Raw genomic sequence first — 27171 nt, forward strand, 5'->3', positions numbered from 1 at the left:
GTAATCTCAATTCCAAATTTCAGGATTACAGCTGCATCCGATCACAGTAATCCAAATTGTACCAAATTTGATACCATTTAGTACTTTTCGTATCCAAAGTAAGTACTTCCAAACCTTCCTCTTTCAACACTCCATCAGTAATCGTAATTCCGAATTTCAGGATTCCAAATGTATTCAATCACATAAATTTAAATTTGGTACCATTTAGTACCTTTCGTACCCATAAAACTAAAAATTTCAAAAACTTCATCAATCCTACACACCAACAGTAATCCTTATTCCGAATCTCTGGATTCCAGTTCACCATTCACCCGAATCCAAATTGTACCAGATTTGGTACCATTTAGTACTTTTCGTACACATAAGTACAAATTTTCAAAACTACCTCAGTGCTATGTTCAAACAATAAGCTTAATTCCGAATTTCAGAATTCCAGATACATCCGATAACTCAAATCCAAATTTGGTACCATTTAGTACTATTCGTATCCAAAGTATGAATTTCCAAACCTACCTCTATCAACACTCCAACAACAATTTTAATTCCGAATTTCACGATTCCAAATGTATCCCATCCTTGAAATCTAAATTGTACCAAATTTAGTACTATTTAGTACTTTTCCTACCCATAACTAAAAATTTCCAAAACTTTATCTATCCACACTCCAATAGTACTCCTTATTCCAAATCTCGGAATTTCAGCTATATCCGTTCACCCAAATCCAAATTGTACCAAATTTGGTACTATTTAGTGCTATTCGTACCCAAGAGTACCAATATCCACAACTACCTCAATCCTACACGCGAACAATAATCTTAATTCCAAATTTCAGAATTACAGCTGCATCAGATCACCGTATTCCAAATTGTACCAAATTTAGTACTATTTAGTACTTTTTGTTCCCATAGGTCCGAATTTCCAAACCTACTTCTATCCAACACTCCAAAAGTAATCTTACTTTCGAATTTCAGGATTCCAAATATATCTGATCACCCAAATCCAAACTGTACAAAATTTGGTACCATTTAGTATTTTTCGTTGCCATAAGTACGAATTTCCAAAAGTATCCCAATCCCACACTCCAATAGTAATCTTAATTCCAAATTTCACTATTCCAGCTCTATCCGATCACTTAAATTCATATTGTACCAAATTTGGTACCATTTAGTCCTTTTCGTACCCAAAAGTACGAATTTCCAAAATACTTCTATCCTACACCCCTACAGTAATCCTAATTCTAAATTTCATGATTCCAGCTCCATCCGTTCCCCCAAATCCAAATTGCACCTTATTTGGTACTATTTAGTACCTTTCGTACCCATATGTACGAACTTCGAAAACTACCTCCATATCTCTAACCTACACTCCAACAGTAATAGTAATTCACAAATTTCAGAATTCCAACTTTATCGGTTCGCCCTAATTCAAATTGTACCAAATTTAGTACCATTTAGTACTATTCGTACACATGAGTGCACATTTTCAAAACCACCTCCTTGTATCAACTCATCTTTCTAACCTTGATTTGCATTCCAAATTTCAAGATTTTAGCTCTTTCCGTTCACGTAATACCAAATAGTACTAAATTTAGTAACTTTTAGTACTTTTCGTACACTTATAGTTCGAATTTCCAAAAACCATTTGGTACACCTTTCTAACTCACCATCAGTGAACCTCATTCCAAATTTCAGAATTCTAGCTCTTCGCGTTTGCCTAATACAAAGGGTACCATATTTAGTACCTTTTAGTACTTTTAGTACAGTTCTGGTTCGAATTTCCAAAAATCCAGCCTTATCTGACACCTTCGGACCAAGAGTGACCCTCACCCAAAATTTCAAGATTCTAGCTTTAGCCGTTTAGTCTGGGCGTTGATTATCAGTCAGTCAGTGAGTCAGTGAATCAGTGAGTCAGTGAATCAGTGAGTCAGTGAGTCATCATTACTGAACTCTTTTATAAGTATAGATAGATCATGGTAGAACAGAACAGGTAAAGTAAGTACTACAACAAATACATCTCAACAGCAACCACATAGGAATTTGTTTTCGTTTGTAACGTTGCTGTCAAAGATAAATGTAAACAAAATATGGAAATGTCTATAAATTATTGGAATTTAAGAAACTAATATTTTTCACATTTGATTGAATATTTTGGAAAACATGAATGAAAATTATATACAGGGCAATCATGAATATTTCCCTCGGAATTTTCCGCACGGAACATATTTTTTAAAAAGTGAAATTCTTTTAAAATTAATTTTTAAAACATTGGAAACTGCTAAAATCACTTAATTATGCTATATTCTCGCTGAATCGACAAAAATAGTCTATTTTTGGAGATAAATATAGAAATAAAAAAATCTGAAATTGGGGAAAGCGAAAAATTCCGCACGGAAATTTTATTCGTGATTGCCCTGATAGATTTTCAATTTGAATGTTGCCATATCATTCTACTAAATGCATAATTTCTCGCAGAAAGTAGAATTCTTGCAAAAATGTTTGGGGTCGCTGGTAATTCAAATAAAATCAAAAAATCAGTATTACCATGAAAAGCAAAGTTTAGTCTGTGTTTATACATGGAAAGTTGATGGGAAAGAAAATTGAGTTTATGGGCGAGGGAGTAGAGAGGGGGTACACACACCCCTGTACTCGCAAATTCTGTTTTGTTTCTTTATTCTTTGAATTAAAAACTTTCGTGATGAAAAATAAATTGAACAAAAAAATTATCTGTAAAAACTAATAGTAAACTTATACAAATGTATTTATTTAATTTCTAATGAACTTTAATTATATTTTATAAGCAATATCGCCTTAGTATTGCCTTTGCATGATCAAACGAGAAAATGAGTGTGAAGAAGAAACAGAAAATTTACACAAACATTATTTGCGTGTCTAAACTGCAAGGAAATTTTAAAGGAAAGAGGAGAAGAAAATTTGCCTTTCCAGTTTGAATGTCTAAACACGGACTTAGGTGCTTTTCATTCGTATTAATTTTTTTCGACATAGTGAAACAGGCCCTTACTTGGCATTACAAAAGACAGACTGTTTGCAAATACAACTCTGATTTACTAATACATACAAACATTTGGCTAGTTGCCTCCATGGTACAATAATACAGGTAGCATTATCATGCCAGCTGATGGTAACATAATGTGTCAACTGCATTGACACCTTATGTTACCAACAATTTCCGATGCGGTTACCTGTGTATTTGTACCATGGTTGCCTCGACATAGTCTGAGTTTGTTGCGTGTGGCACTCAATTAAATATATTTTTTTTATAAATTTAATAAAAAAAAAAACCCGGCAGCATGTCTCAAAGGTGTTGTTTGTTGCTGCCGGCGAATAAAAAAATGAACAAACCGGATACAGTAGGCGGCCGGTTCATTGGTAAAATCTGTAATGTTGCCAGCTTTAAGCCTTTACCTAATTAACTGCGTGTTGCGTGTGCGTTCAAAAATACAAAAACAAAATACATGTATTTGTTTTTGTTTTCCATTTGAAATACATGTATTTTGTTTTTGTATTTTTGAACGCACACGCAACACGCAGTTAATTAGGTAAAGGCTTAAAACCGATTGACAAAAAAATGCAACGCTGTAGGGGCCTATAGGTGTCTATAGATTCACAGTGGGACGCATGGGAGAACTACCAGGTAGTGGTATCACACCAGCTGATCGAATATGAAAAGTCAAATCCCTTTATAAAAATATTATTATTGTTGTAATTTCCCCAACAACATAAAGAAAGTTTTGACATAACATATTCAAAATTTTACGATGCCACTACCTGGGTAATTGTGCCATGGTGGGACGTAAATGTTGGGTTGAAAATGGAAACGATAAATGTCGAATAATCCGCGACATCGTGGAAAAGCGGCATCGGTTAAGGGCCATATAAAAGGCATAACGGGGCGAAAATCTGATTAGAAGTTTCTGGTGCGTTAAAGGAAGCCATTTTCCTAATACGGCGTTTATATTATAGTTTTTTGCAGGGTTAACCTTCTTTATGAGGATTTGTTTGAAGTATATACAATGGAAATGACATTTGAAACCCAGACCCACTGGGTTAACCTTGTTATATATAAACGGCCTATAAGGTCCTGTTTAAATCCCCCATACAATAATGACAAAAAGTGGAAAACTTAAAAATTTTATAATACAAAGTTTTGTTTTATTGTCATTGAACGTGTGTGTGTTTTTACATTAAGCTTTGTGCGTGATAAACAACAATAACGCCAGCACCAGTAAATCAACACGGTCTGAACTACTGGCCCCTCCTAATATCTATAGGGAGGAGGTCAGTCATTTTTGCGGCGATTCAGCCTTTAATGTATGAAGAATACCGCCAGAAATTGATGAAAATTGACCAAGAGTTTTCGGTAAAAGCCAGCCCAAATTTTGTGGCAATTCCAGCCAAAGACCAGGAAAATAGCCTGTATTGGTGTAGCTAATTGTGGACGTTGGCAGCAAAATCTTACAATCTGGATTTATGTCTTTCAATTAATGAAGTATTCAGCCTTGAGATGTGTCTGCATTAAACAGCAAATGAATTATCTGGAAATATATAGAAATGCCATTTATTAAATAACACAGAGTCAAGGTAAAAACGTTACTATTTATGCTTACCAATTTTGATGTGTCCGTCCATTAAACTGGCCAAAAGTGAAGGTTTTCCGTGGCTTCCTGAAAAAAAATAAGATTTATGGAATATTGATGACTTAAAATTTTGCTAAAACAAGTTATAATTTCAACTAAATATTAAATTAGAATTAAATTTTTAACAATATATTAAGTGTGTTGTCCGTAGTTAGAAATCTAGAATATAAGATATTTACAGCCTGTTCATGTATGTCGATAAGAAAATGAATGCGCAAGAAAGACTACCAAATTTGAGTGTGTTTTTCAAATTTGTTTTTGGTTTTGAAGTAAAAGCAAAGGCAATAAAATTTCAAAAACTAATGTTTGGGTGTGTTTCATGCGCACACATTTTCGTTTCGAAATACACAAACGGGGGGTTAAACTTTGTGAGAATTTTTAACGCCAGGGATCTACGTGAGAGTAGGGTTACCTCTTTCCTACGTAAGGAATAATTTCAAGCTTATACCGTATGGACCATATGGTAATGTCCATTTCCACTAACTAAGAGAGCTCTGTTAGGAAGTAGGAAGGTTAAGTAAAATGGCCAGTAGTGGGATTCTGTAACTCATTTTTGCTGTTATCGATAATTGTCGGTAAAATTAAAATGCTTATAATTTCGATAATTAACGAAAATTTTCGGTAAGTTAACGATGAATAAAAAGTAGTCGCTAGCCTCTACCGACATAAACAGTGATGCCAACTTTTCTTTACGTTTTTAGTCATAATTTTGCGATTTAATTATACCGATTTTTGTCGGTAACAGCAAAAATGAGTTACAGAATCCCACTACAGATTGGCAAAATCAAGATCCAAACGTATGTTGTGTTACGCGCCGGCAATCCGCTGAATAAATTCAAAGCATAAAATCGAATAAAAATGTATGAAAAATATACGAGGTCGGTTTGGGCATGGTAAGATACAAATTTGCCTGGCTAGCTCATCCAGGAGGTAAGTTCTCAACCCGTTATTCTTCAGCGCGCGAACATATTAAAATAAACATTCCATGCCACGGAAACCAAACGTTTATTAAAAAGTAGAGTTGATTTTAAATTATATTGCACAAGGTCAATTGTGAGTCATTTTTGTATCTTACCTGTGACCATTTGTGGTATGACGAGGTCTTATGTCATACCGAGGTACACTTGTCCCACCCTGTCACCTATGACATTGTATGTACCTTTAATTTAACAATGTCCCTTAATGTTACCTTCAAAACCTAAAAGCCTTGGTTACCCAACATTCCTTTTAAATGCGAAGTCAGTTTAGTATTTCATATTCATAACAAAATTCATTTTATTGAACATAATTCATAATAAGATTAGGAAAAATATTTGAAATTAAAAATGAAAAATTAATTGCATATTTGCATTAATTACTAAATTAATTAAACATAAAAAAAAATTAAACATAAAAAATAGAAAAAAGGAAAAACTAAGAAAAAGGCGAAATGTCAAAATATTTTTTTGTTTATAACAAAAACCCCATTTTGTGCAATGGCACTAACCAAAAAGTCTATTAAAATAGCCTGATGATTGAGCTCAATAATCCAGCACTCGAAAAAAATACCCATAAAAATATTATATTTGGGTCAGGTCTAAAAATGTTTGCTGGGTTGTGTTCTAATATTTGACACTCATCTTCTTTTACAAAAACTCTAAACTATTCTTAAACTCCTAACGGGATGTTGTTTACAAAAAGAAACTTAAAAAAATATGTATGTCTAATTATGTATGTACATGAAGGTCAGCTAAGTACCGTTATGTACAGAAAGCAAGAAATTCAGAGAAAGCAAAATTCAATAAGTCAGAAAAATTTATGTATACATATGTATTACATATTTATCAATATCTAAATATGTCGTTTATGAACCGTTATTCATGACAATCAAAAAAATATATAGAAAAAAATATTTTGCAAAAATTATGTCGAAAAATTCACATACATATGTTTAGATGTCTTAATTTTTTTCAAGGTGTAATATTCTAATTGTTTGGTTATGACTTAAATTTTCAGCAATTCACTACATTGTATTTTTATTATACCCTATACCACAATGTGGAAAAGGGTATAATAAGTTTGTTTTCCCAAAAATTCATGTAACGCCGCGAAATATTCGTCGTAGACCCCTCATGTGGTATACCAAACTTCATATCTCGACGAGATAAAGCGATTTAGCGATGTGTGTCCGTCCGTCCGTCTGTCCGTCCATTAAAAATTGTAATCAAGCTAGAGGCCGCAATTATGGACCGATTGTCACGAAATTTAGTATGGAGGTCGGGTTTGGACCAGAATAGAACTGATTAGTTTTTGGCGATGATCGTGAAATGTTAAAGGGATGAAATGGACCAAAAACAAAATTTTTGCTCGATTTTGTAGCCGCTCTGTAGGTCGCAATAATAGTCCGATCGGCGCGAAATTTTAAACGTAGTTTTGGTTTGAGATGAAGAAGTAGCGTGCAAGTCAACGGTATGATCGGATAATATTTAGCGGGTTAAATTGATCAAAACTTTTGTGTGAAAATTGCTAAAATTTCTAATGCACATCTTATAACTTTATCCCAAGAAGACGCGTTTAGTGGTATAGGGTATCACATGGTCGGCCCCGTCCGACTATAGTCTGTTCTTACTTGTTTATACATCACCGCATAAATTGTTTGTGTGGTTATGTCTGGAGGCACCTTCATAGCTGGGGAGGATTGATCTTGCTGTTATCGAAGTCTGTTCCCCCTTCCTTAAATGGTTAGTGACGTCAAAAATTCCAGAATAATGCTTTTAATTGTTGTTGTAAATTCACTTCGCAATTTACCAATGTAAGGTCAGGAATGCCCTTTGCAAGATTTGGAATTTTCCAGTTTTGTTGATGTCACTATGCATTAAAACACAAAATCAGTAAAAAAAAAATCACTTTGGACAAACATGCATATTTTGCAATGCCTTACCTTGAAAATAATTCAAATTTATTGCAATAAATGCAAATTTATTTGTAAGGCTTGAGGTGTTTGCAAAATGTCACAATGTAATATTCACTTATTAATGTTCTTATTATTTGTAGATCTTCTTATTAGAATATCCCCTTTTAAGAGGTTATGTGACAGGCTTTAACATTTGTGCACACTTTGCTAAAATATTTATTTTCACTACGGTCGAAATATGATTTTTTTTCCCCTTGCTGTTGTGCTCCCTTTGCTGATTTTTAATAAATGATCACTGTGATGGCCTGATCGTGTTTCACATTTACACATACGTATGTGTGATAGTGAATGTAATTTTACATACAGTGGTGCCAAACTCCAGTGTTGCCACTAGGCCATCCTTAATGATTGACGTAGCGTATAGCATCGCGTATGTCGTCAGTCATATTAAGGTCGACACACATTGAGTGCGCCCTAATAAAATAAGGCGATCCGTTTCAGTTGTCGGCAGCCTGAGTAAGTGGCTCACAATTATAAGGTCTGGTGGTAGAAATTCAAAATTGACATTTTTATGTTCTCTTTGTTTTAGAGTTAAGATTTTTCGATATGTTAATATAATGTTTTAATGTTTGATTTTAGTATAAAAATGAATCTTTAAGTGTTTTCTGTAAGAGAGGAAAATAGGGGTATGTTGATGTGAGGTAAGTGTGTGTGTGGAAATTGGGGCCCTTTAAAATTTATGTTTTGTCTTTATATCAGGATCATGGTGTAAGAAAGAAGGTGATACATTAATACCAACTGATGTCTTCATTTGCTGTCAAAACATATTTTTAATCAAAAATAAATAACAAATATTTCGCTTCTATAAAAAATATTTGTGTACAACATCTTTGTTTAGGCTTCGCGAATAATATTTTAACGTTTTCTTCTAACTTTTGTGGATATTTCGCGCAAAAAAAAATTGACAGCAAATGAAGACTACAACCTAACGTCAACTATTGGATCACCTTGTTAAATTCGCCTTGATCAGGCAGGCAGGGTGGGCAAAGTGGGGGAACTGTAACACCAAGTTCCTTCATCATGTTTGTATGTAGTGTTGTGTCGTTTTGTTTGTTTTTATATTGAGTCCCTTTTCCTTTATTGTTCGACCCCTAGGGCTGATGGTGGCAGGGTTGGGAATCCCCCTGAAAGTGATGCCCCGGACTGAGCAGCTGGAACCCCACCATAGCGCCGCATTAGGCGGTACGTAACAAGCTCTGTTCCAGAACTAAAAAGTTTTTACAATTTTTACCACTTTTACACATTTTGCGTTCCCGTACACAAAATTTATATGAAAATCGTTTACGACTTTTACTACTTATACCACTTTATAAAGTACGGGAACAGGCCACTGGCAATTTTCGTAGACAGTAAACATGGACATTTTGTGAATAAATGAAAACAATACTTTCTCAAAAAATAACAAAAAAGACAACAGGACTGGCATGAAACAAAACAAAAACAAAATATGTGAGCGGAAAAAAAATCGACGATTTTCATTCATAATTTTACAACCATTTTGCAGTTGTCTGGACGCCTACGGCAATTTTTAGGGTTTTGACAATCAATACATGAACTCAATTGTCCTGTCATGTGTAAACGCAGGGTTAGCGCCATTATTACATGTATTCTATCTGATGGATTTCAAAATGCAAAATAAACTAATCATCACTTTTAACTTTAAGTTAACCGGAACGCTATAAATCTGTTCGGTAAAACTATATAGTCCAATTTACATTAGCAACTTTTTCGTCATTTAGAGCTGTTTCGTCATTTATTTGCTAAAACAGGCAACATTTTGCGTCATTTAGCATACAAAATTAAATGACGATAGCTGCGTCATTTATTCTAAACAACGCACGAAAACACCATACTATTATACGCAACCCTGCTTTTTCGTCATAAACTACCAAAAAATGCAACTGTTTTATGATGTCTTTGTTTGTTTGTGTGTGTTGTAGAAAAACAAAAATACTCAAACGATGACAAAAGTGTAAATAAATGTTTAAAGAACTTGCAAAAAAATTTTTTTTTTCAACTTTGAATTAAGTCAAGTTATTTGGTAAACATTAGTGTTGTGAAATTCTTATTTTTCGGAATTAAAATTATTGTATCCGTGTGTATGTGCGATTGTGTGCGTAAGCAAATGACGCAAAAAAACAGATGTAAATACACTTCATTTGTTTCTAGGATTTCGAAACTCCCGGTCCACACTAGAGTGAATTTCATTAAAAAATTTCATGAAATTAGGCGTTCTTAGGTCGAATTCCCCACAACAGCAATGTCATGATTTTACTCTACTATGGAACTCGATCTAGAGAGGCATAATTTCATGCCAAAATTTCAGTGAAATTACTCTAGTGTGACCCGGGACTAAAACGAAATCATTTAATGTGCATATGAAAATTGGACTTTAAATCCCTTTATAAAAAATTAGTTTTGACATCACATATTCAAAATTTTACGATGCCACTATCTGGGTAATTATGCCATGGTTTAGTACGATAAATAGACCAATTAATACGATAAATAGACCATTTTACGATAATTTTGAAAATAAAGTTGTAAAGTTCTATATTGTCGTATTTTTTGACGATTAATTCAGTTTACAACAACTTTGTTTGAAAATTCATGTTCTATCAGCTGCGCATATGCATCTACCTTGATCATTGTGATATGTTACAAATAAACATAAAATAAGTGTAAACACAGTGGATTTTGGAGCGTAAAGTCCAATTTGCATTATCCTACGTTTACAAATGACAGGGTAGTTGGCTTCATGTCTAGATTGTCAAAATCCCGCAACTTGCCTGCGTGACGTAGGCGTCCAGACAACTGCAAACAAAGTTGTAAAGTTATGAATGAAAACCATTCACATATTTTGCTTTTGTACAAATTCTTTTGTTTTCAACACATTTCAATTGTCATCTCGCTTCTTTTTCACAAAAATATCAAAAATTTGTTGATCCTAAAATTTGTCTGTGAAAAACTGGCAGACAGCTGTGAAACAGCCGACAAATGTATGTGTTAGTAAATCAGAGTTGTATTTGAAGACAAACTGTCTGATGTAAACGCCTAGTTAGCAACTAAACAGGCAACAGTTTGCGTCATTTACCATACAAAAATAAGCTTTGTTCCTTTACTTTTTTAATGGTAAGTGTGGTAAAAGAGAAAAGTGTCAAAATTGCTCAAAATTGCTCTCTCATGAACATTTTACCAGAAAAGTAAAGGAACGGAAAATGGTAGATCTGGCAGCAATGTCAAAACGAAACATAAAAAATCAATTTTCGTCATTTATTTCACAGTTTTTAATTTAGTTTTGTCAGCGTTCGACTTTTTCTTCTGTTTTTCGTCCATTTTCTTTTTCATTGTGAAATAATCGTCAAACAAAAGTCGAAAAATCAGTTCTGCCATTTTTTACCTGCAGAAAATTTGCTGGTAGCCTGTGGTAGAAGAGAAAGCCATTTTCGCTCTCTCTCCACTCTCACTCTCTTAAAAATTGCTTTCAGTTTTACCACTTTTCGGGGTTAAGGAACGCTTTGCAGGTTAAAAATGGTAACCTCAGGTAAGTAAAGGAACACAGCTTTTATGAACAGTTACCGCACATCGTATCGCAGATAAAGTTAAACACGTCATAACACTGAAACTCCGCCAAAAAATGCTTTATCGGCACTATCGTAAAACTATCATCTTTCATTCGCTAATAATATTATTAATGATATTCGAATTCGAGGGTTATCCTGCCACAAACTGAGCGACGAATGAATCGTTTTCAATTCGTTCTCGTGTGTCGTTCTCGAACAAAATATCCGCAAAACTATCGAAAAACATTCGAAAACGAATCGTTTGCGATAGTAATGGTATGGGGGGAATAAGTAAAATGAAAATAAATAGTTAAAAAACGTGCAAAAATATTTTTTTTTGTTTTTAAATTAAGTAAAATTATTTGATAAACATTTGCGTTGTGAAATTGCTGTTTTTTTTCGAATAAGAGTATGGTTACACTAGAGTTTTTTGCCGGGTTAAACTACTTCGAGAGGATTTATTTGACGTTTGCGCTATGGAATTGACATTTTAAATCCAAACCCAGTGGGTTAATCCGGTATGGTGTAACCGGGGTATAAAAATTACTGCGTACGTTTTTTGTGTGCGTGTGTATGTATAAACAAATGACGCAAAATAACAAATGTAAATAAACTTCATTTACTTCTTGGATTTCGTACTGAGTGAATTTTTTAGAACTCCATTGGACTGCATCGAAAGATGTAGTGAAATCATGTCTCCACATTGACCCGGGCCACACTACAGTAATTTCATTGAAATTTTGATATGAAATTATGCGTCTCTAGATCGACGTCCATAGTAGAGTAAAATCATAAAAATGCTTTAGTGGGGAATTCGATTTAATGCTTGGTTTACATTTACGAAATCCACTCGATTTCAACTGTCAAATCCATAGGTTAAACGTCAAATGAAATCCAGATGAGATTTCATTTGACGTTTGAGCTATGGAATTGACATTTGAAATCGAGTGGATTTCGTAAATGTAAACTTAGCATAAGAACACCTAATTTCATGAAATTTTTTAATGAAATTCACGCTAGTATGGACCGGGACATTGCACAACTTCCAATCCCAGTTCCTATGTCCCGGTCCACACTAGAGTGATTTCATTAAAAAAATTGCATGAAATTATGCGTCTCTAGATCGACTTCCACACATGGTAGAACAAGAAAAGGTAGCAGCAATACCCAGCTGACTGAACTGGGTTGTGGTGTTAGTGTCAAATTTCATATGACATTTTATACATTTATTTCTATTTCGATGTACATTAGGGACATATATTTTTTGAGAAAAAAAATATCATTCCGAAAAAACCATTTCCCACAAAGACTTCTTCATATCAATGATATGTAAACCTCCTCCAAGTTCGAACGACAAGCTGCGCAGTAAATCCCTGCTTGTAGAGGCGATACAACGTTTGTTAATATGTGAGGTATTTTGTTAAAATTTAAAAAAATAAAGCCCTAATAAACATGTGCTTCTTTGATTTCTGAAACAAAACTTTGAAACAGCTTCTCCTTTTTCTATGAATTTCCAGCGACCCCAAACTTTTCTGCAAGAATTCTACTTTCTGCGAGAATTTATGCATTTAGTGGAATGATGTGGAACCATAAAAATTGAAAATGTGACGAATTTTCATTCATGTTTTCCAAAATATTCAACCAAATGTGAAAAATTATTAGTTTTTTAAATTCCAATAATTTATAGACATTTCCTTGTTTTGTTTACAAATACAACTGGCAGTAACGTTACAAACAAAAACAAATACCTTTGTGGTTGTTGTTCGAGTTGTATTTGTTGTAGTATTAACTTTACCTTGTATTTGTTCTACCATGACTTTCACAGTAGAGTAAAATCATAAAATTGCTGTAATGGGGAATTCGATTTAAGAACACCTAATTTCATGAAATTTTTTAATGAAATTCACGCTAGTGTGGACCGGGACTATGAAACCACTCTAGAGTGACTTTCGACCATGGCAGAACTACAAGGTAGTGGTATCAAACCAGCTGATCGAATATGAAAAGTCAAATCCCTTTATAAAAAAAATTTTTGTTGTAATTTCCCCAACAACATAAAGAAAGTTTTGACATAACATATTCAAAATTTTACGATGCCACTACCTGGGTAATGTTTGGTTTACATTCGGCGTCTTTTCGTGATTTCGAAGGCGTTTCGTGATTTCGCGCGGAATCATGCAAAATTTATCATGATTTCGCATACAAAAATGAAATCATCTTATTTCGTGATTTCAGCGAAATCAACATCGAAATCACAGTACACATGATATACAACCTTGCTTTTGCCTAAAAAAGTACCAAAAGTTGCAACACTTTTCACGTATCACAATAAACAAGGTAGATGTGCGAATTGCTGAAACAACAAATTTTAGTATCAAAATTTGTAAACAACGTCAAAAATATTAAAAAACTTTCTTACAATGCTATTTTTTTAATGGTAATTTTTGAAAATGGATCTAATTGTAAAATAATGTCTCCCCTATACAAATTTCCTAAAAATACGGAAACGGGAAATGACGGAAATTGCAAAAACTCCAGCAAAAATGTCAAAATCAACGTATCAGCTATAATATTAGATACCAATGAACATATGAACATGCTTGCTGCTAGTTTCTGATAGGCCAAAATTGTATGGCAGAAAACAGGAGAAGAGGGTGTTATTCGGCGCTATTTTTGTTTAAAGAGAAGTGCATGTCTTGCTAGATTTCGGAATACGGGAACTCATTTTTAGTACTAAACGGGACAACTACTGCATGTACTAATATTTTGTAGGTCGGAGCACAACTTTTATCTATCAAAATTTATTATTATGATGTCTCAACTATAAAATCATTATTTATTTTTTGGTACTATACACAATTGATATGATATATAGATAATTTTACGATAATTTTTTAAATAAAGTTGTAAAGTTCTGTATTGTCGAATATTTTTGATCTTTAATTCAATTTACAACAACTTGTCTTGAAAATTCATGTTCAATCAGCTGCGCATATGCATCTACCTTGATCATTGTCATATGTTTGAAATCAACAAAAAATAAGTGTAAACACCGGGGTGTATTTCAGGATTTCGTGAAATCCAATGGATTTTGGAGCGCAAGTGTAAACTTGGCATAATTGTGCCATGCTTTCGACCTATCATTTTACGTTACGTTACGACATTAGTGTTGGTCAGCTTTTTATTTGCAAGCTCTTTAAATGACATAACTTACCAACACTGTCAACATATGTTTTTGCATCATTTTTCACCTACCGGTATCTTTGTTTTGATTTCGCATCTTTACCGTATATTTTCTTGTTAATTTTTCGTTTCATTTCAGAGATGCCATATTAGAAAGAAGAAGACAATCTGTCATATTTCCATTGTGTGGTTTGCTGACGTTTGTTTTCTTTTTTGTCGGGATTGATTTTAAGTCGCATAAACTATTGAAATTGAATTAAATAAAAATGGGTGGCAAAACAAAACATACACAGAGGACAAAGAACAATGTGAAGGTAAAAAACTCCAACTCTCCAAGCCAATGCCAGAAACAAAACACTAAACAACAGACAGACGCCAAGTGAAACTTACCTCACCCTCTCCACGGAGCACATTGCTGGAGGGATGCTAATAGTGAAAGCTTCCCTATCATTTTTTTGGAACATTTACTAATATTGGAACAAGTCTCGTTTAGGGGCACCTCTCCGATCGGGCTGAAATTTTTACCATAGGTAGTCCTTGATCGCAACGATATATATCTTTTCCGGGGGATGTACATACTTCCCGAGATATGGGTCTTGACATTTTACTATTTTTACTTGGGCAATATGGGTATCATTTTAAAGCTCGAGGTGAGTACTTTTCTTTGCTGTTACGACTTTGGCTTCAGATTACAACAATATATAGTTTCTCCAAAATTATAAGTTTTCTTTAAGAAGCCGGACTTCGGCCGGGATTTAAGACTTTCTCCTATGGACAGGAGCAAAAGTGGGCTACGCGAACAAAAGTTTCTCCTAAATTATAAGTTTTCTTTAATTAGCCGCCCTTCGGCCGGGATTTAAGACTTTCTAATATGGACAGGAGCGAAAGTCGTAGACGCAATCAGAAGTACTCACCACGAGCTTTAAAATGATACCCATATTGCCCAAGTAAAAATTGTAAAATCTCAAGACCCACACCTCGAGAAGTATGGACTCATCCCGAAAAATCTATATTTATTTATTTATTTTATTTATTTATTCATTATCTTTTGTAATAACAAGGCCTAATGACCATATATAACAAAGCTCTTCAAATCTGAGTATATATTGTTGTAATCCGAAGCAAAAGTTGCAATAGCAAAGAAAAGTACTCACCACGAGCTTTAAAATGATACCCATATTGCCCAAGTAAAAATAGTAAAATGTCAAGACTCATATCTCGGGAAGTATGTACTTCCCCCGGAAAAGATATATATCGTTGTAATCAGGGTCCCAAGGACTACCTATGGTGAAAATATGAGCCCGATGCGAGAGGTGCCCCTAAACGAGACTTAAGCCCTAATATTTTATTTTGTTTTTTTTTAGCCCTCCAGTTCGGCACGTAGTGCTGAGTTGTTGGGTACCACAGCACCTGTTTTTGTGGGCTTTTCAGCCCACTCAGACTTGGGGTTGATACCCTTTGTACCTGGGTTTGGAGCTACAGCGGAACAAATGCCAGACACCTTTGATGCCAGCATATCAACACCGTACCAGCTGACATTGAAAAAGCTCTCGAAAAAAGATCCAATGACGAAGAAGAAGGCCCTACAAGAATTTATTGAACTAATCAATCAATCAGATATGGATGAGTTGAAAACCATCTTACCATCATGACTTCTAGTACACCACTGCGTATAATTGATGTCATAACGTAAACGTTACGATGGCTAATGAAGTTCATTTACACATTTTAGGATCTCCCGAGAATTTAAAGGGTTGCAGTTGATACTTCGCTATGGGATTTCTGATTATCTTCAAGATGTCATTGAAGTGTGTGTGTTTTTTTAATACAATATATAGAACTAGCAAAGTGCCCGCTACTTCGTATGCGTTAAATATATAAAACAAATGAACAATATATAATATAGAATGGTGGAAAAATTTTGTGTACTAATACGTACTACTTTAGTTGGATTTTTGTCACGCCTACACATCAAGAGCAATCCACATTTTTTGAGATATTTTAATTGAGGTTCTCAGCGCAAATACGGCCTAACCCAACAACCGCCATCCTTATTTCTAGCTCTATCTGTTCCCCCAATTATAGAACTATTTAGTACTTTACATGTAAATATATACATACGACCTCCTCCTATTATTTCAAAATTCCCATTACACAATAACAAATTGTACCAAATCCTGTGCCATTTACAACTTTTTACGTATATTTATGGCACATATTTTTTAAATCGGACGTTATAAGCAAATGATAACAATAATCTTAATTCCAAATCTCACGAATCCAGATCTATCCGTTCATCCAATACAAAATTGTACCATACATGGAACCATTTCGTACCCCTAAGTGTACCTAATTCCACATTTTAGGATTCGAGCGCTATAATTTCACCTAAATCCTAATTGTACAAAATGTAGTACTTTGTGTAAGCATAAGTACGCATTTCTAAAACTAAGTACGCATTTCCAAAACTAACCCCAACAATAATATTAACTCCAAAATTCAAGATTCCAGCTCTAACCGTTCGCTCAAATCCAAGTTGTAGCATATCTCAATCCTACACTCCGACAGTAATATTAATTCCAAATTTCTTGATTCCAGCTCTACCCGTTCGCTCAAATCCAAGTTGTACCAAATTTAGTACCATTTAGTACTTTTCGTACATATAAGTACGAATTTCCAAAACTTCATCAATCCTACACCCCAACTGTAATCTTAATTCCAAACTTCAAGATTACAGCTCTAGCCGTTTGCTCAAATCCAAATTGTAACAAATTTAGTACTTTTCGCACTCATAAGTACGAATTTCAAAAACTACTTCTATATCTCAATCCTACACTCCAACAATAATCTTAATTCCAAATTTCTTGATTCCAACTCTATCCGTTCGCTCAAATCCAAATTGTACCAAATTTAGTACTATTTAGTACTTTTCCTACCCATAACTAAAAATTTCCAAAATTTTATCAATCCTACAATTCAACAGGTATTTTAAATTCAAAATTGGGGATGGCAGCTACATCAGATCACCAAAATCCAAATTGTACCAAATTTAGTATCATTTAGTACTTTTCGTACCCATAAGTACAAATTTTCAAAACTACCTCAGTGCTATGTTCAAACGATAACTCAAATCCAAATTTGGTTCCATTTAGGTCTACTCGTATCCATAGTACGAATTTCTAAACCTACCTCTATCAACACTTCAACATCAATTTTAATTCCGAATTTCACGATTCCAAATGTATCCTATCACTGAAATCCAAATTGTACCAAATTTAGTACTATTTAGTACTTTTCCTACCCATAACTACAAATTTCCAAAACTTTATCAATCCTACACTCAAACAGTACTCGTTATTCCAAATCTCGGGTTTCCAGCTATATCCGTTCACCCAAATGCAAACTGTACCAAATTTGGTACCATTTAGTACTTTCGTACCCATGAGTACGAATTTCTACAACTACCTCAATCCTACACGCCAACAGTAATCTCAATTCCAAATTTCAGGATTACAGCTGCATCCGATCACAGTAATCCAAATTGTACCAAATTTGATACCATTTAGTACTTTTCGTATCCAAAGTAAGTACTTCCAAACCTTCCTCTTTCAACACTCCATCAGTAATCGTAATTCCGAATTTCAGGATTCCAAATGTATTCAATCACATAAATTAAAATTTGGTACCATTTAGTACCTTTCGTACCCATAAAACTAAAAATTTCAAAAACTTCATCAATCCTACACACCAACAGTAATCCTTATTCCGAATCTCTGGATTCCAGTTCACCATTCACCCGAATCCAAATTGTACCAGATTTGGTACCATTTAGTACTTTTCGTACACATAAGTACAAATTTTCAAAACTACCTCAGTGCTATGTTCAAACAATAAGCTTAATTCCGAATTTCAGAATTCCAGATACATCCGATAACTCAAATCCAAATTTGGTACCATTTAGTACTATTCGTATCCAAAGTATGAATTTCCAAACCTACCTCTATCAACACTCCAACAACAATTTTAATTCCGAATTTCACGATTCCAAATGTATCCCATCCTTGAAATCTAAATTGTACCAAATTTAGTACTATTTAGTACTTTTCCTACCCATAACTAAAAATTTCCAAAACTTTATCTATCCACACTCCAATAGTAATCCTTATTCCAAATCTCGGAATTTCAGCTATATCCGTTCACCCAAATCCAAATTGTACCAAATTTGGTACTATTTAGTGCTATTCGTACCCAAGAGTACCAATATTCACAACTACCTCAATCCTACACGCGAACAATAATCTTAATTCCAAATTTCAGAATTACAGCTGCATCAGATCACCGTATTCCAAATTGTACCAAATTTAGTACTATTTAGTACTTTTTGTTCCCATAGGTCCGAATTTCCAAACCTACTTCTATCCAACACTCCAAAAGTAATCTTACTTTCGAATTTCAGGATTCCAAATATATCTGATCACCCAAATCCAAACTGTACAAAATTTGGTACCATTTAGTATTTTTCGTTGCCATAAGTACGAATTTCCAAAAGTATCCCAATCCCACACTCCAATAGTAATCTTAATTCCAAATTTCACTATTCCAGCTCTATCCGATCACTTAAATTCATATTGTACCAAATTTGGTACCATTTAGTCCTTTTCGTACCCAAAAGTACGAATTTCCAAAATACTTCTATCCTACACCCCTACAGTAATCCTAATTCTAAATTTCATGATTCCAGCTCCATCCGTTCCCCCAAATCCAAATTGCACCTTATTTGGTACTATTTAGTACCTTTCGTACCCATATGTACGAACTTCGAAAACTACCTCCATATCTCTAACCTACACTCCAACAGTAATAGTAATTCACAAATTTCAGAATTCCAACTTTATCGGTTCGCCCTAATTCAAATTGTACCAAATTTAGTACCATTTAGTACTATTCGTACACATGAGTGCACATTTTCAAAACCACCTCCTTGTATCAACTCATCTTTCTAACCTTGATTTGCATTCCAAATTTCAAGATTTTAGCTCTTTCCGTTCACGTAATACCAAATAGTACTAAATTTAGTAACTTTTAGTACTTTTCGTACACTTATAGTTCGAATTTCCAAAAACCATTTGGTACACCTTTCTAACTCACCATCAGTGAACCTCATTCCAAATTTCAGAATTCTAGCTCTTCGCGTTTGCCTAATACAAAGGGTACCATATTTAGTACCTTTTAGTACTTTTAGTACAGTTCTGGTTCGAATTTCCAAAAATCCAGCCTTATCTGACACCTTCGGACCAAGAGTGACCCTCACCCAAAATTTCAAGATTCTAGCTTTAGCCGTTTAGTCTGGGCGTTGATTATCAGTCAGTCAGTGAGTCAGTGAATCAGTGAGTCAGTGAGTCATCATTACTGAACTCTTTTATAAGTATAGATAGATCATGGTAGAACAGAACAGGTAAAGTAAGTACTACAACAAATACATCTCAACAGCAACCACATAGGAATTTGTTTTCGTTTGTAACGTTGCTGTCAAAGATAAATGTAAACAAAATATGGAAATGTCTATAAATTATTGGAATTTAAGAAACTAATATTTTTCACATTTGATTGAATATTTTGGAAAACATGAATGAAAATTATATACAGGGCAATCATGAATATTTCCCTCGGAATTTTCCGCACGGAACATATTTTTTAAAAAGTGAAATTCTTTTAAAATTAATTTTTAAAACATTGGAAACTGCTAAAATCACTTAATTATGCTATATTCTCGCTGAATCGACAAAAATAGTCTATTTTTGGAGATAAATATAGAAATAAAAAAATCTGAAATTGGGGAAAGCGAAAAATTCCGCACGGAAATTTTATTCGTGATTGCCCTGATAGATTTTCAATTTGAATGTTGCCATATCATTCTACTAAATGCATAATTTCTCGCAGAAAGTAGAATTCTTGCAAAAATGTTTGGGGTCGCTGGTAATTCAAATAAAATCAAAAAATCAGTATTACCATGAAAAGCAAAGTTTAGTCTGTGTTTATACATGGAAAGTTGATGGGAAAGAAAATTGAGTTTATGGGCGAGGGAGTAGAGAGGGGGTACACACACCCCTGTACTCGCAAATTCTGTTTTGTTTCTTTATTCTTTGAATTAAAAACTTTCGTGATGAAAAATAAATTGAACAAAAAAATTATCTGTAAAAACTAATAGTAAACTTATACAAATGTATTTATTTAATTTCTAATGAACTTTAATTATATTTTATAAGCAATATCGCCTTAGTATTGCCTTTGCATGATCAAACGAGAAAATGAGTGTGAAGAAGAAACAGAAAATTTACACAAACATTATTTGCGTGTCTAAACTGCAAGGAAATTTTAAAGGAAAGAGGAGAAGAAAATTTGCCTTTCCAGTTTGAATGTCTAAACACGGACTTAGGTGCTTTTCATTCGTATTCATTTTTTTCGACATAGTGAAACAGGCCCTTACTTGGCATTACAAAAGACAGACTGTTTGCAAATACAACTCTGATTTACTAATACATACAAACATTTGGCTAGTTGCCTCCATGGTACAATAATACAGGTAGCATTATCATGCCAGCTGATGGTAACATAATGTGTCAACTGCATTGACACCTTATGTTACCAACAATTTCCGATGCGGTTACCTGTGTATTTGTACCATGGTTGCCTCGACATAGTCTGAGTTTGTTGCGTGTGGCACTCAATTAAATATATTTTTTTTATAAATTTAATAAAAAAAAAAACCCGGCAGCATGTCTCAAAGGTGTTGTTTGTTGCTGCCGGCGAATAAAAAAATGAACAAACCGGATACAGTAGGCGGCCGGTTCATTGGTAAAATCTGTAATGTTGCCAGCTTTAAGCCTTTACCTAATTAACTGCGTGTTGCGTGTGCGTTCAAAAATACAAAAACAAAATACATGTATTTGTTTTTGTTTTCCATTTGAAATACATGTATTTTGTTTTTGTATTTTTGAACGCACACGCAACACGCAGTTAATTAGGTAAAGGCTTAAAACCGATTGACAAAAAAATGCAACGCTGTAGGGGCCTATAGGTGTCTATAGATTCACAGTGGGACGCATGGGAGAACTACCAGGTAGTGGTATCACACCAGCTGATCGAATATGAAAAGTCAAATCCCTTTATAAAAATATTATTATTGTTGTAATTTCCCCAACAACATAAAGAAAGTTTTGACATAACATATTCAAAATTTTACGATGCCACTACCTGGGTAATTGTGCCATGGTGGGACGTAAATGTTGGGTTGAAAATGGAAACGATAAATGTCGAATAATCCGCGACATCGTGGAAAAGCGGCATCGGTTAAGGGCCATATAAAAGGCATAACGGGGCGAAAATCTGATTAGAAGTTTCTGGTGCGTTAAAGGAAGCCATTTTCCTAATACGGCGTTTATATTATAGTTTTTTGCAGGGTTAACCTTCTTTATGAGGATTTGTTTGAAGTATATACAATGGAAATGACATTTGAAACCCAGACCCACTGGGTTAACCTTGTTATATATAAACGGCCTATAAGGTCCTGTTTAAATCCCCCATACAATAATGACAAAAAGTGGAAAACTTAAAAATTTTATAATACAAAGTTTTGTTTTATTGTCATTGAACGTGTGTGTGTTTTTACATTAAGCTTTGTGCGTGATAAACAACAATAACGCCAGCACCAGTAAATCAACACGGTCTGAACTACTGGCCCCTCCTAATATCTATAGGGAGGAGGTCAGTCATTTTTGCGGCGATTCAGCCTTTAATGTATGAAGAATACCGCCAGAAATTGATGAAAATTGACCAAGAGTTTTCGGTAAAAGCCAGCCCAAATTTTGTGGCAATTCCAGCCAAAGACCAGGAAAATAGCCTGTATTGGTGTAGCTAATTGTGGACGTTGGCAGCAAAATCTTACAATCTGGATTTATGTCTTTCAATTAATGAAGTATTCAGCCTTGAGATGTGTCTGCATTAAACAGCAAATGAATTATCTGGAAATATATAGAAATGCCATTTATTAAATAACACAGAGTCAAGGTAAAAACGTTACTATTTATGCTTACCAATTTTGATGTGTCCGTCCATTAAACTGGCCAAAAGTGAAGGTTTTCCGTGGCTTCCTGAAAAAAAATAAGATTTATGGAATATTGATGACTTAAAATTTTGCTAAAACAAGTTATAATTTCAACTAAATATTAAATTAGAATTAAATTTTTAACAATATATTAAGTGTGTTGTCCGTAGTTAGAAATCTAGAATATAAGATATTTACAGCCTGTTCATGTATGTCGATAAGAAAATGAATGCGCAAGAAAGACTACCAAATTTGAGTGTGTTTTTCAAATTTGTTTTTGGTTTTGAAGTAAAAGCAAAGGCAATAAAATTTCAAAAACTAATGTTTGGGTGTGTTTCATGCGCACACATTTTCGTTTCGAAATACACAAACGGGGGGTTAAACTTTGTGAGAATTTTTAACGCCAGGGATCTACGTGAGAGTAGGGTTACCTCTTTCCTACGTAAGGAATAATTTCAAGCTTATACCGTATGGACCATATGGTAATGTCCATTTCCACTAACTAAGAGAGCTCTGTTAGGAAGTAGGAAGGTTAAGTAAAATGGCCAGTAGTGGGATTCTGTAACTCATTTTTGCTGTTATCGATAATTGTCGGTAAAATTAAAATGCTTATAATTTCGATAATTAACGAAAATTTTCGGTAAGTTAACGATGAATAAAAAGTAGTCGCTAGCCTCTACCGACATAAACAGTGATGCCAACTTTTCTTTACGTTTTTAGTCATAATTTTGCGATTTAATTATACCGATTTTTGTCGGTAACAGCAAAAATGAGTTACAGAATCCCACTACAGATTGGCAAAATCAAGATCCAAACGTATGTTGTGTTACGCGCCGGCAATCCGCTGAATAAATTCAAAGCATAAAATCGAATAAAAATGTATGAAAAATATACGAGGTCGGTTTGGGCATGGTAAGATACAAATTTGCCTGGCTAGCTCATCCAGGAGGTAAGTTCTCAACCCGTTATTCTTCAGCGCGCGAACATATTAAAATAAACATTCCATGCCACGGAAACCAAACGTTTATTAAAAAGTAGAGTTGATTTTAAATTATATTGCACAAGGTCAATTGTGAGTCATTTTTGTATCTTACCTGTGACCATTTGTGGTATGACGAGGTCTTATGTCATACCGAGGTACACTTGTCCCACCCTGTCACCTATGACATTGTATGTACCTTTAATTTAACAATGTCCCTTAATGTTACCTTCAAAACCTAAAAGCCTTGGTTACCCAACATTCCTTTTAAATGCGAAGTCAGTTTAGTATTTCATATTCATAACAAAATTCATTTTATTGAACATAATTCATAATAAGATTAGGAAAAATATTTGAAATTAAAAATGAAAAATTAATTGCATATTTGCATTAATTACTAAATTAATTAAACATAAAAAAAATTAAACATAAAAAATAGAAAAAAGGAAAAACTAAGAAAAAGGCGAAATGTCAAAATATTTTTTTGTTTATAACAAAAACCCCATTTTGTGCAATGGCACTAACCAAAAAGTCTATTAAAATAGCCTGATGATTGAGCTCAATAATCCAGCACTCGAAAAAAATACCCATAAAAATATTATATTTGGGTCAGGTCTAAAAATGTTTGCTGGGTTGTGTTCTAATATTTGACACTCATCTTCTTTTACAAAAACTCTAAACTATTCTTAAACTCCTAACGGGATGTTGTTTACAAAAAGAAACTTAAAAAAATATGTATGTCTAATTATGTATGTACATGAAGGTCAGCTAAGTACCGTTATGTACAGAAAGCAAGAAATTCAGAGAAAGCAAAATTCAATAAGTCAGAAAAATTTATGTATACATATGTATTACATATTTATCAATATCTAAATATGTCGTTTATGAACCGTTATTCATGACAATCAAAAAAATATATAGAAAAAAATATTTTGCAAAAATTATGTCGAAAAATTCACATACATATGTTTAGATGTCTTAATTTTTTTCAAGGTGTAATATTCTAATTGTTTGGTTATGACTTAAATTTTCAGCAATTCACTACATTGTATTTTTATTATACCCTATACCACAATGTGGAAAAGGGTATAATAAGTTTGTTTTCCCAAAAATTCATGTAACGCCGCGAAATATTCGTCGTAGACCCCTCATGTGGTATACCAAACTTCATATCTCGACGAGATAAAGCGATTTAGCGATGTGTGTCCGTCCGTCCGTCTGTCCGTCCATTAAAAATTGTAATCAAGCTAGAGGCCGCAATTATGGACCGATTGTCACGAAATTTAGTATGGAGGTCGGGTTTGGACCAGAATAGAACTGATTAGTTTTTGGCGATGATCGTGAAATGTTAAAGGGATGAAATGGACCAAAAACAAAATTTTTGCTCGATTTTGTAGCCGCTCTGTAGGTCGCAATAATAGTCCGATCGGCGCGAAATTTTAAACGTAGTTTTGGTTTGAGATGAAGAAGTAGCGTGCAAGTCAACGGTATGATCGGATAATATTTAGCGGGTTAAATTGATCAAAACTTTTGTGTGAAAATTGCTAAAATTTCTAATGCACATCTTATAACTTTATCCCAAGAAGACGCGTTTAGTGGTATAGGGTATCACATGGTCGGCCCCGTCCGACTATAGTCTGTTCTTACTTGTTTATACATCACCGCATAAATTGTTTGTGTGGTTATGTCTGGAGGCACCTTCATAGCTGGGGAGGATTGATCTTGCTGTTATCGAAGTCTGTTCCCCCTTCCTTAAATGGTTAGTGACGTCAAAAATTCCAGAATAATGCTTTTAATTGTTGTTGTAAATTCACTTCGCAATTTACCAATGTAAGGTCAGGAATGCCCTTTGCAAGATTTGGAATTTTCCAGTTTTGTTGATGTCACTATGCATTAAAACACAAAATCAGTAAAAAAAAAAATCACTTTGGACAAACATGCATATTTTGCAATGCCTTACCTTGAAAATAATTCAAATTTATTGCAATAAATGCAAATTTATTTGTAAGGCTTGAGGTGTTTGCAAAATGTCACAATGTAATATTCACTTATTAATGTTCTTATTATTTGTAGATCTTCTTATTAGAATATCCCCTTTTAAGAGGTTATGTGACAGGCTTTAACATTTGTGCACACTTTGCTAAAATATTTATTTTCACTACGGTCGAAATATGATTTTTTCCCCCTTGCTGTTGTGCTCCCTTTGCTGATTTTTAATAAATGATCACTGTGATGGCCTGATCGTGTTTCACATTTACACATACGTATGTGTGATAGTGAATGTAATTTTACATACAGTGGTGCCAAACTCCAGTGTTGCCACTAGGCCATCCTTAATGATTGACGTAGCGTATAGCATCGCGTATGTCGTCAGTCATATTAAGGTCGACACACATTGAGTGCGCCCTAATAAAATAAGGCGATCCGTTTCAGTTGTCGGCAGCCTGAGTAAGTGGCTCACAATTATAAGGTCTGGTGGTAGAAATTCAAAATTGACATTTTTATGTTCTCTTTGTTTTAGAGTTAAGATTTTTCGATATGTTAATATAATGTTTTAATGTTTGATTTTAGTATAAAAATGAATCTTTAAGTGTTTTCTGTAAGAGAGGAAAATAGGGGTATGTTGATGTGAGGTAAGTGTGTGTGTGGAAATTGGGGCCCTTTAAAATTTATGTTTTGTCTTTATATCAGGATCATGGTGTAAGAAAGAAGGTGATACAATAATACCAACTGATGTCTTCATTTGCTGTCAAAACATATTTTTAATCAAAAATAAATAACAAATATTTCGCTTCTATAAAAAATATTTGTGTACAACATCTTTGTTTAGGCTTCGCGAATAATATTTTAACGTTTTCTTCTAACTTTTGTGGATATTTCGCGCAAAAAAAAATTGACAGCAAATGAAGACTACAACCTAACGTCAACTATTGGATCACCTTGTTAAATTCGCCTTGATCAGGCAGGCAGGGTGGGCAAAGTGGGGGAACTGTAACACCAAGTTCCTTCATCATGTTTGTATGTAGTGTTGTCGTTTTGTTTGTTTTTATATTGAGTCCCTTTTCCTTTATTGTTCGACCCCTAGGGCTGATGGTGGCAGGGTTGGGAATCCCCCTGAAAGTGATGCCCCGGACTGAGCAGCTGGAACCCCACCATAGCGCCGCATTAGGCGGTACGTAACAAGCTCTGTTCCAGAACTAAAAAGTTTTTACAATTTTTACCACTTTTACACATTTTGCGTTCCCGTACACAAAATTTATATGAAAATCGTTTACGACTTTTACTACTTATACCACTTTATAAAGTACGGGAACAGGCCACTGGTAATTTTCGTAGACAGTAAACATGGACATTTTGTGAATAAATGAAAACAATACTGTCTCAAAAAATAACAAAAAAGACAACAGGACTGGCATGAAACAAAACAAAAACAAAATATGTGAGCGGAAAAAAAATCGACGATTTTCATTCATAATTTTACAACCATTTTGCAGTTGTCTGGACGCCTACGGCAATTTTTAGGGTTTTGACAATCAATACATGAACTCAATTGTCCTGTCATGTGTAAACGCAGGGTTAGCGCCATTATTACATGTATTCTATCTGATGGATTTCAAAATGCAAAATAAACTAATTTAGTGGCATTAAAAAAATAAATTTCTCATTGAAAGTTAAAGACAAGATGTACCTCCTTGAAAGTCAATCATCACTTTTAACTTTAAGTTAACCGGAACG

General features: G+C 34.1%; 1 protein-coding gene and 2 long non-coding RNA genes across 5 annotated transcripts; 1 reads left to right on the forward strand and 2 right to left on the reverse strand.

Annotated features, from left to right (window-relative positions):
- Positions 1 to 3630: 3630 nt before the first annotated feature.
- Positions 3631 to 7799, reverse strand: LOC141401824 (uncharacterized). Its single transcript, XR_012412452.1, has 4 exons — positions 7575 to 7799; positions 7263 to 7501; positions 4625 to 4681; positions 3631 to 4552 (listed from the first exon to the last, which is right to left on the reverse strand). It is a non-coding gene; the product is annotated as an uncharacterized lncRNA (long non-coding RNA).
- Positions 7800 to 14490: 6691 nt separating this feature from the next.
- Positions 14491 to 16569, forward strand: LOC141400887 (E3 ubiquitin-protein ligase listerin-like). Of its 3 annotated transcripts, none has more exons than XM_073980515.1 (3): positions 14491 to 14667; positions 15718 to 16011; positions 16086 to 16566. In XM_073980515.1, the coding sequence occupies exons 1-2, from the start codon at positions 14620 to 14622 to the stop codon at positions 16003 to 16005; spliced, it is 336 nt and encodes a 111-aa protein (XP_073836616.1). In that variant the 5' UTR covers positions 14491 to 14619; the 3' UTR covers positions 16006 to 16011; positions 16086 to 16566. The 3 variants fall into 3 exon arrangements, with proteins under 3 accessions (XP_073836616.1, XP_073836615.1, XP_073836614.1); XM_073980514.1 differs by having other exon boundaries at positions 15718 to 16023; positions 16086 to 16565; XM_073980513.1 differs by having other exon boundaries at positions 15718 to 16569.
- Positions 16570 to 21969: 5400 nt separating this feature from the next.
- On the reverse strand, positions 21970 to 25694 carry LOC141400560 (uncharacterized). The gene is made up of 4 exons (XR_012412145.1): positions 25397 to 25694; positions 25084 to 25322; positions 22447 to 22503; positions 21970 to 22374 (listed from the first exon to the last, which is right to left on the reverse strand). It is a non-coding gene; the product is annotated as an uncharacterized lncRNA (long non-coding RNA).
- Positions 25695 to 27171: the final 1477 nt, after the last annotated feature.

Source organism: Musca autumnalis, unplaced genomic scaffold, assembly GCF_047663935.1.
Source record: "Musca autumnalis isolate F117 unplaced genomic scaffold, ASM4766393v1 scaffold_4, whole genome shotgun sequence".
In the NCBI taxonomy this organism is placed as follows: Eukaryota; Metazoa; Arthropoda; class Insecta; order Diptera; family Muscidae; genus Musca; species Musca autumnalis.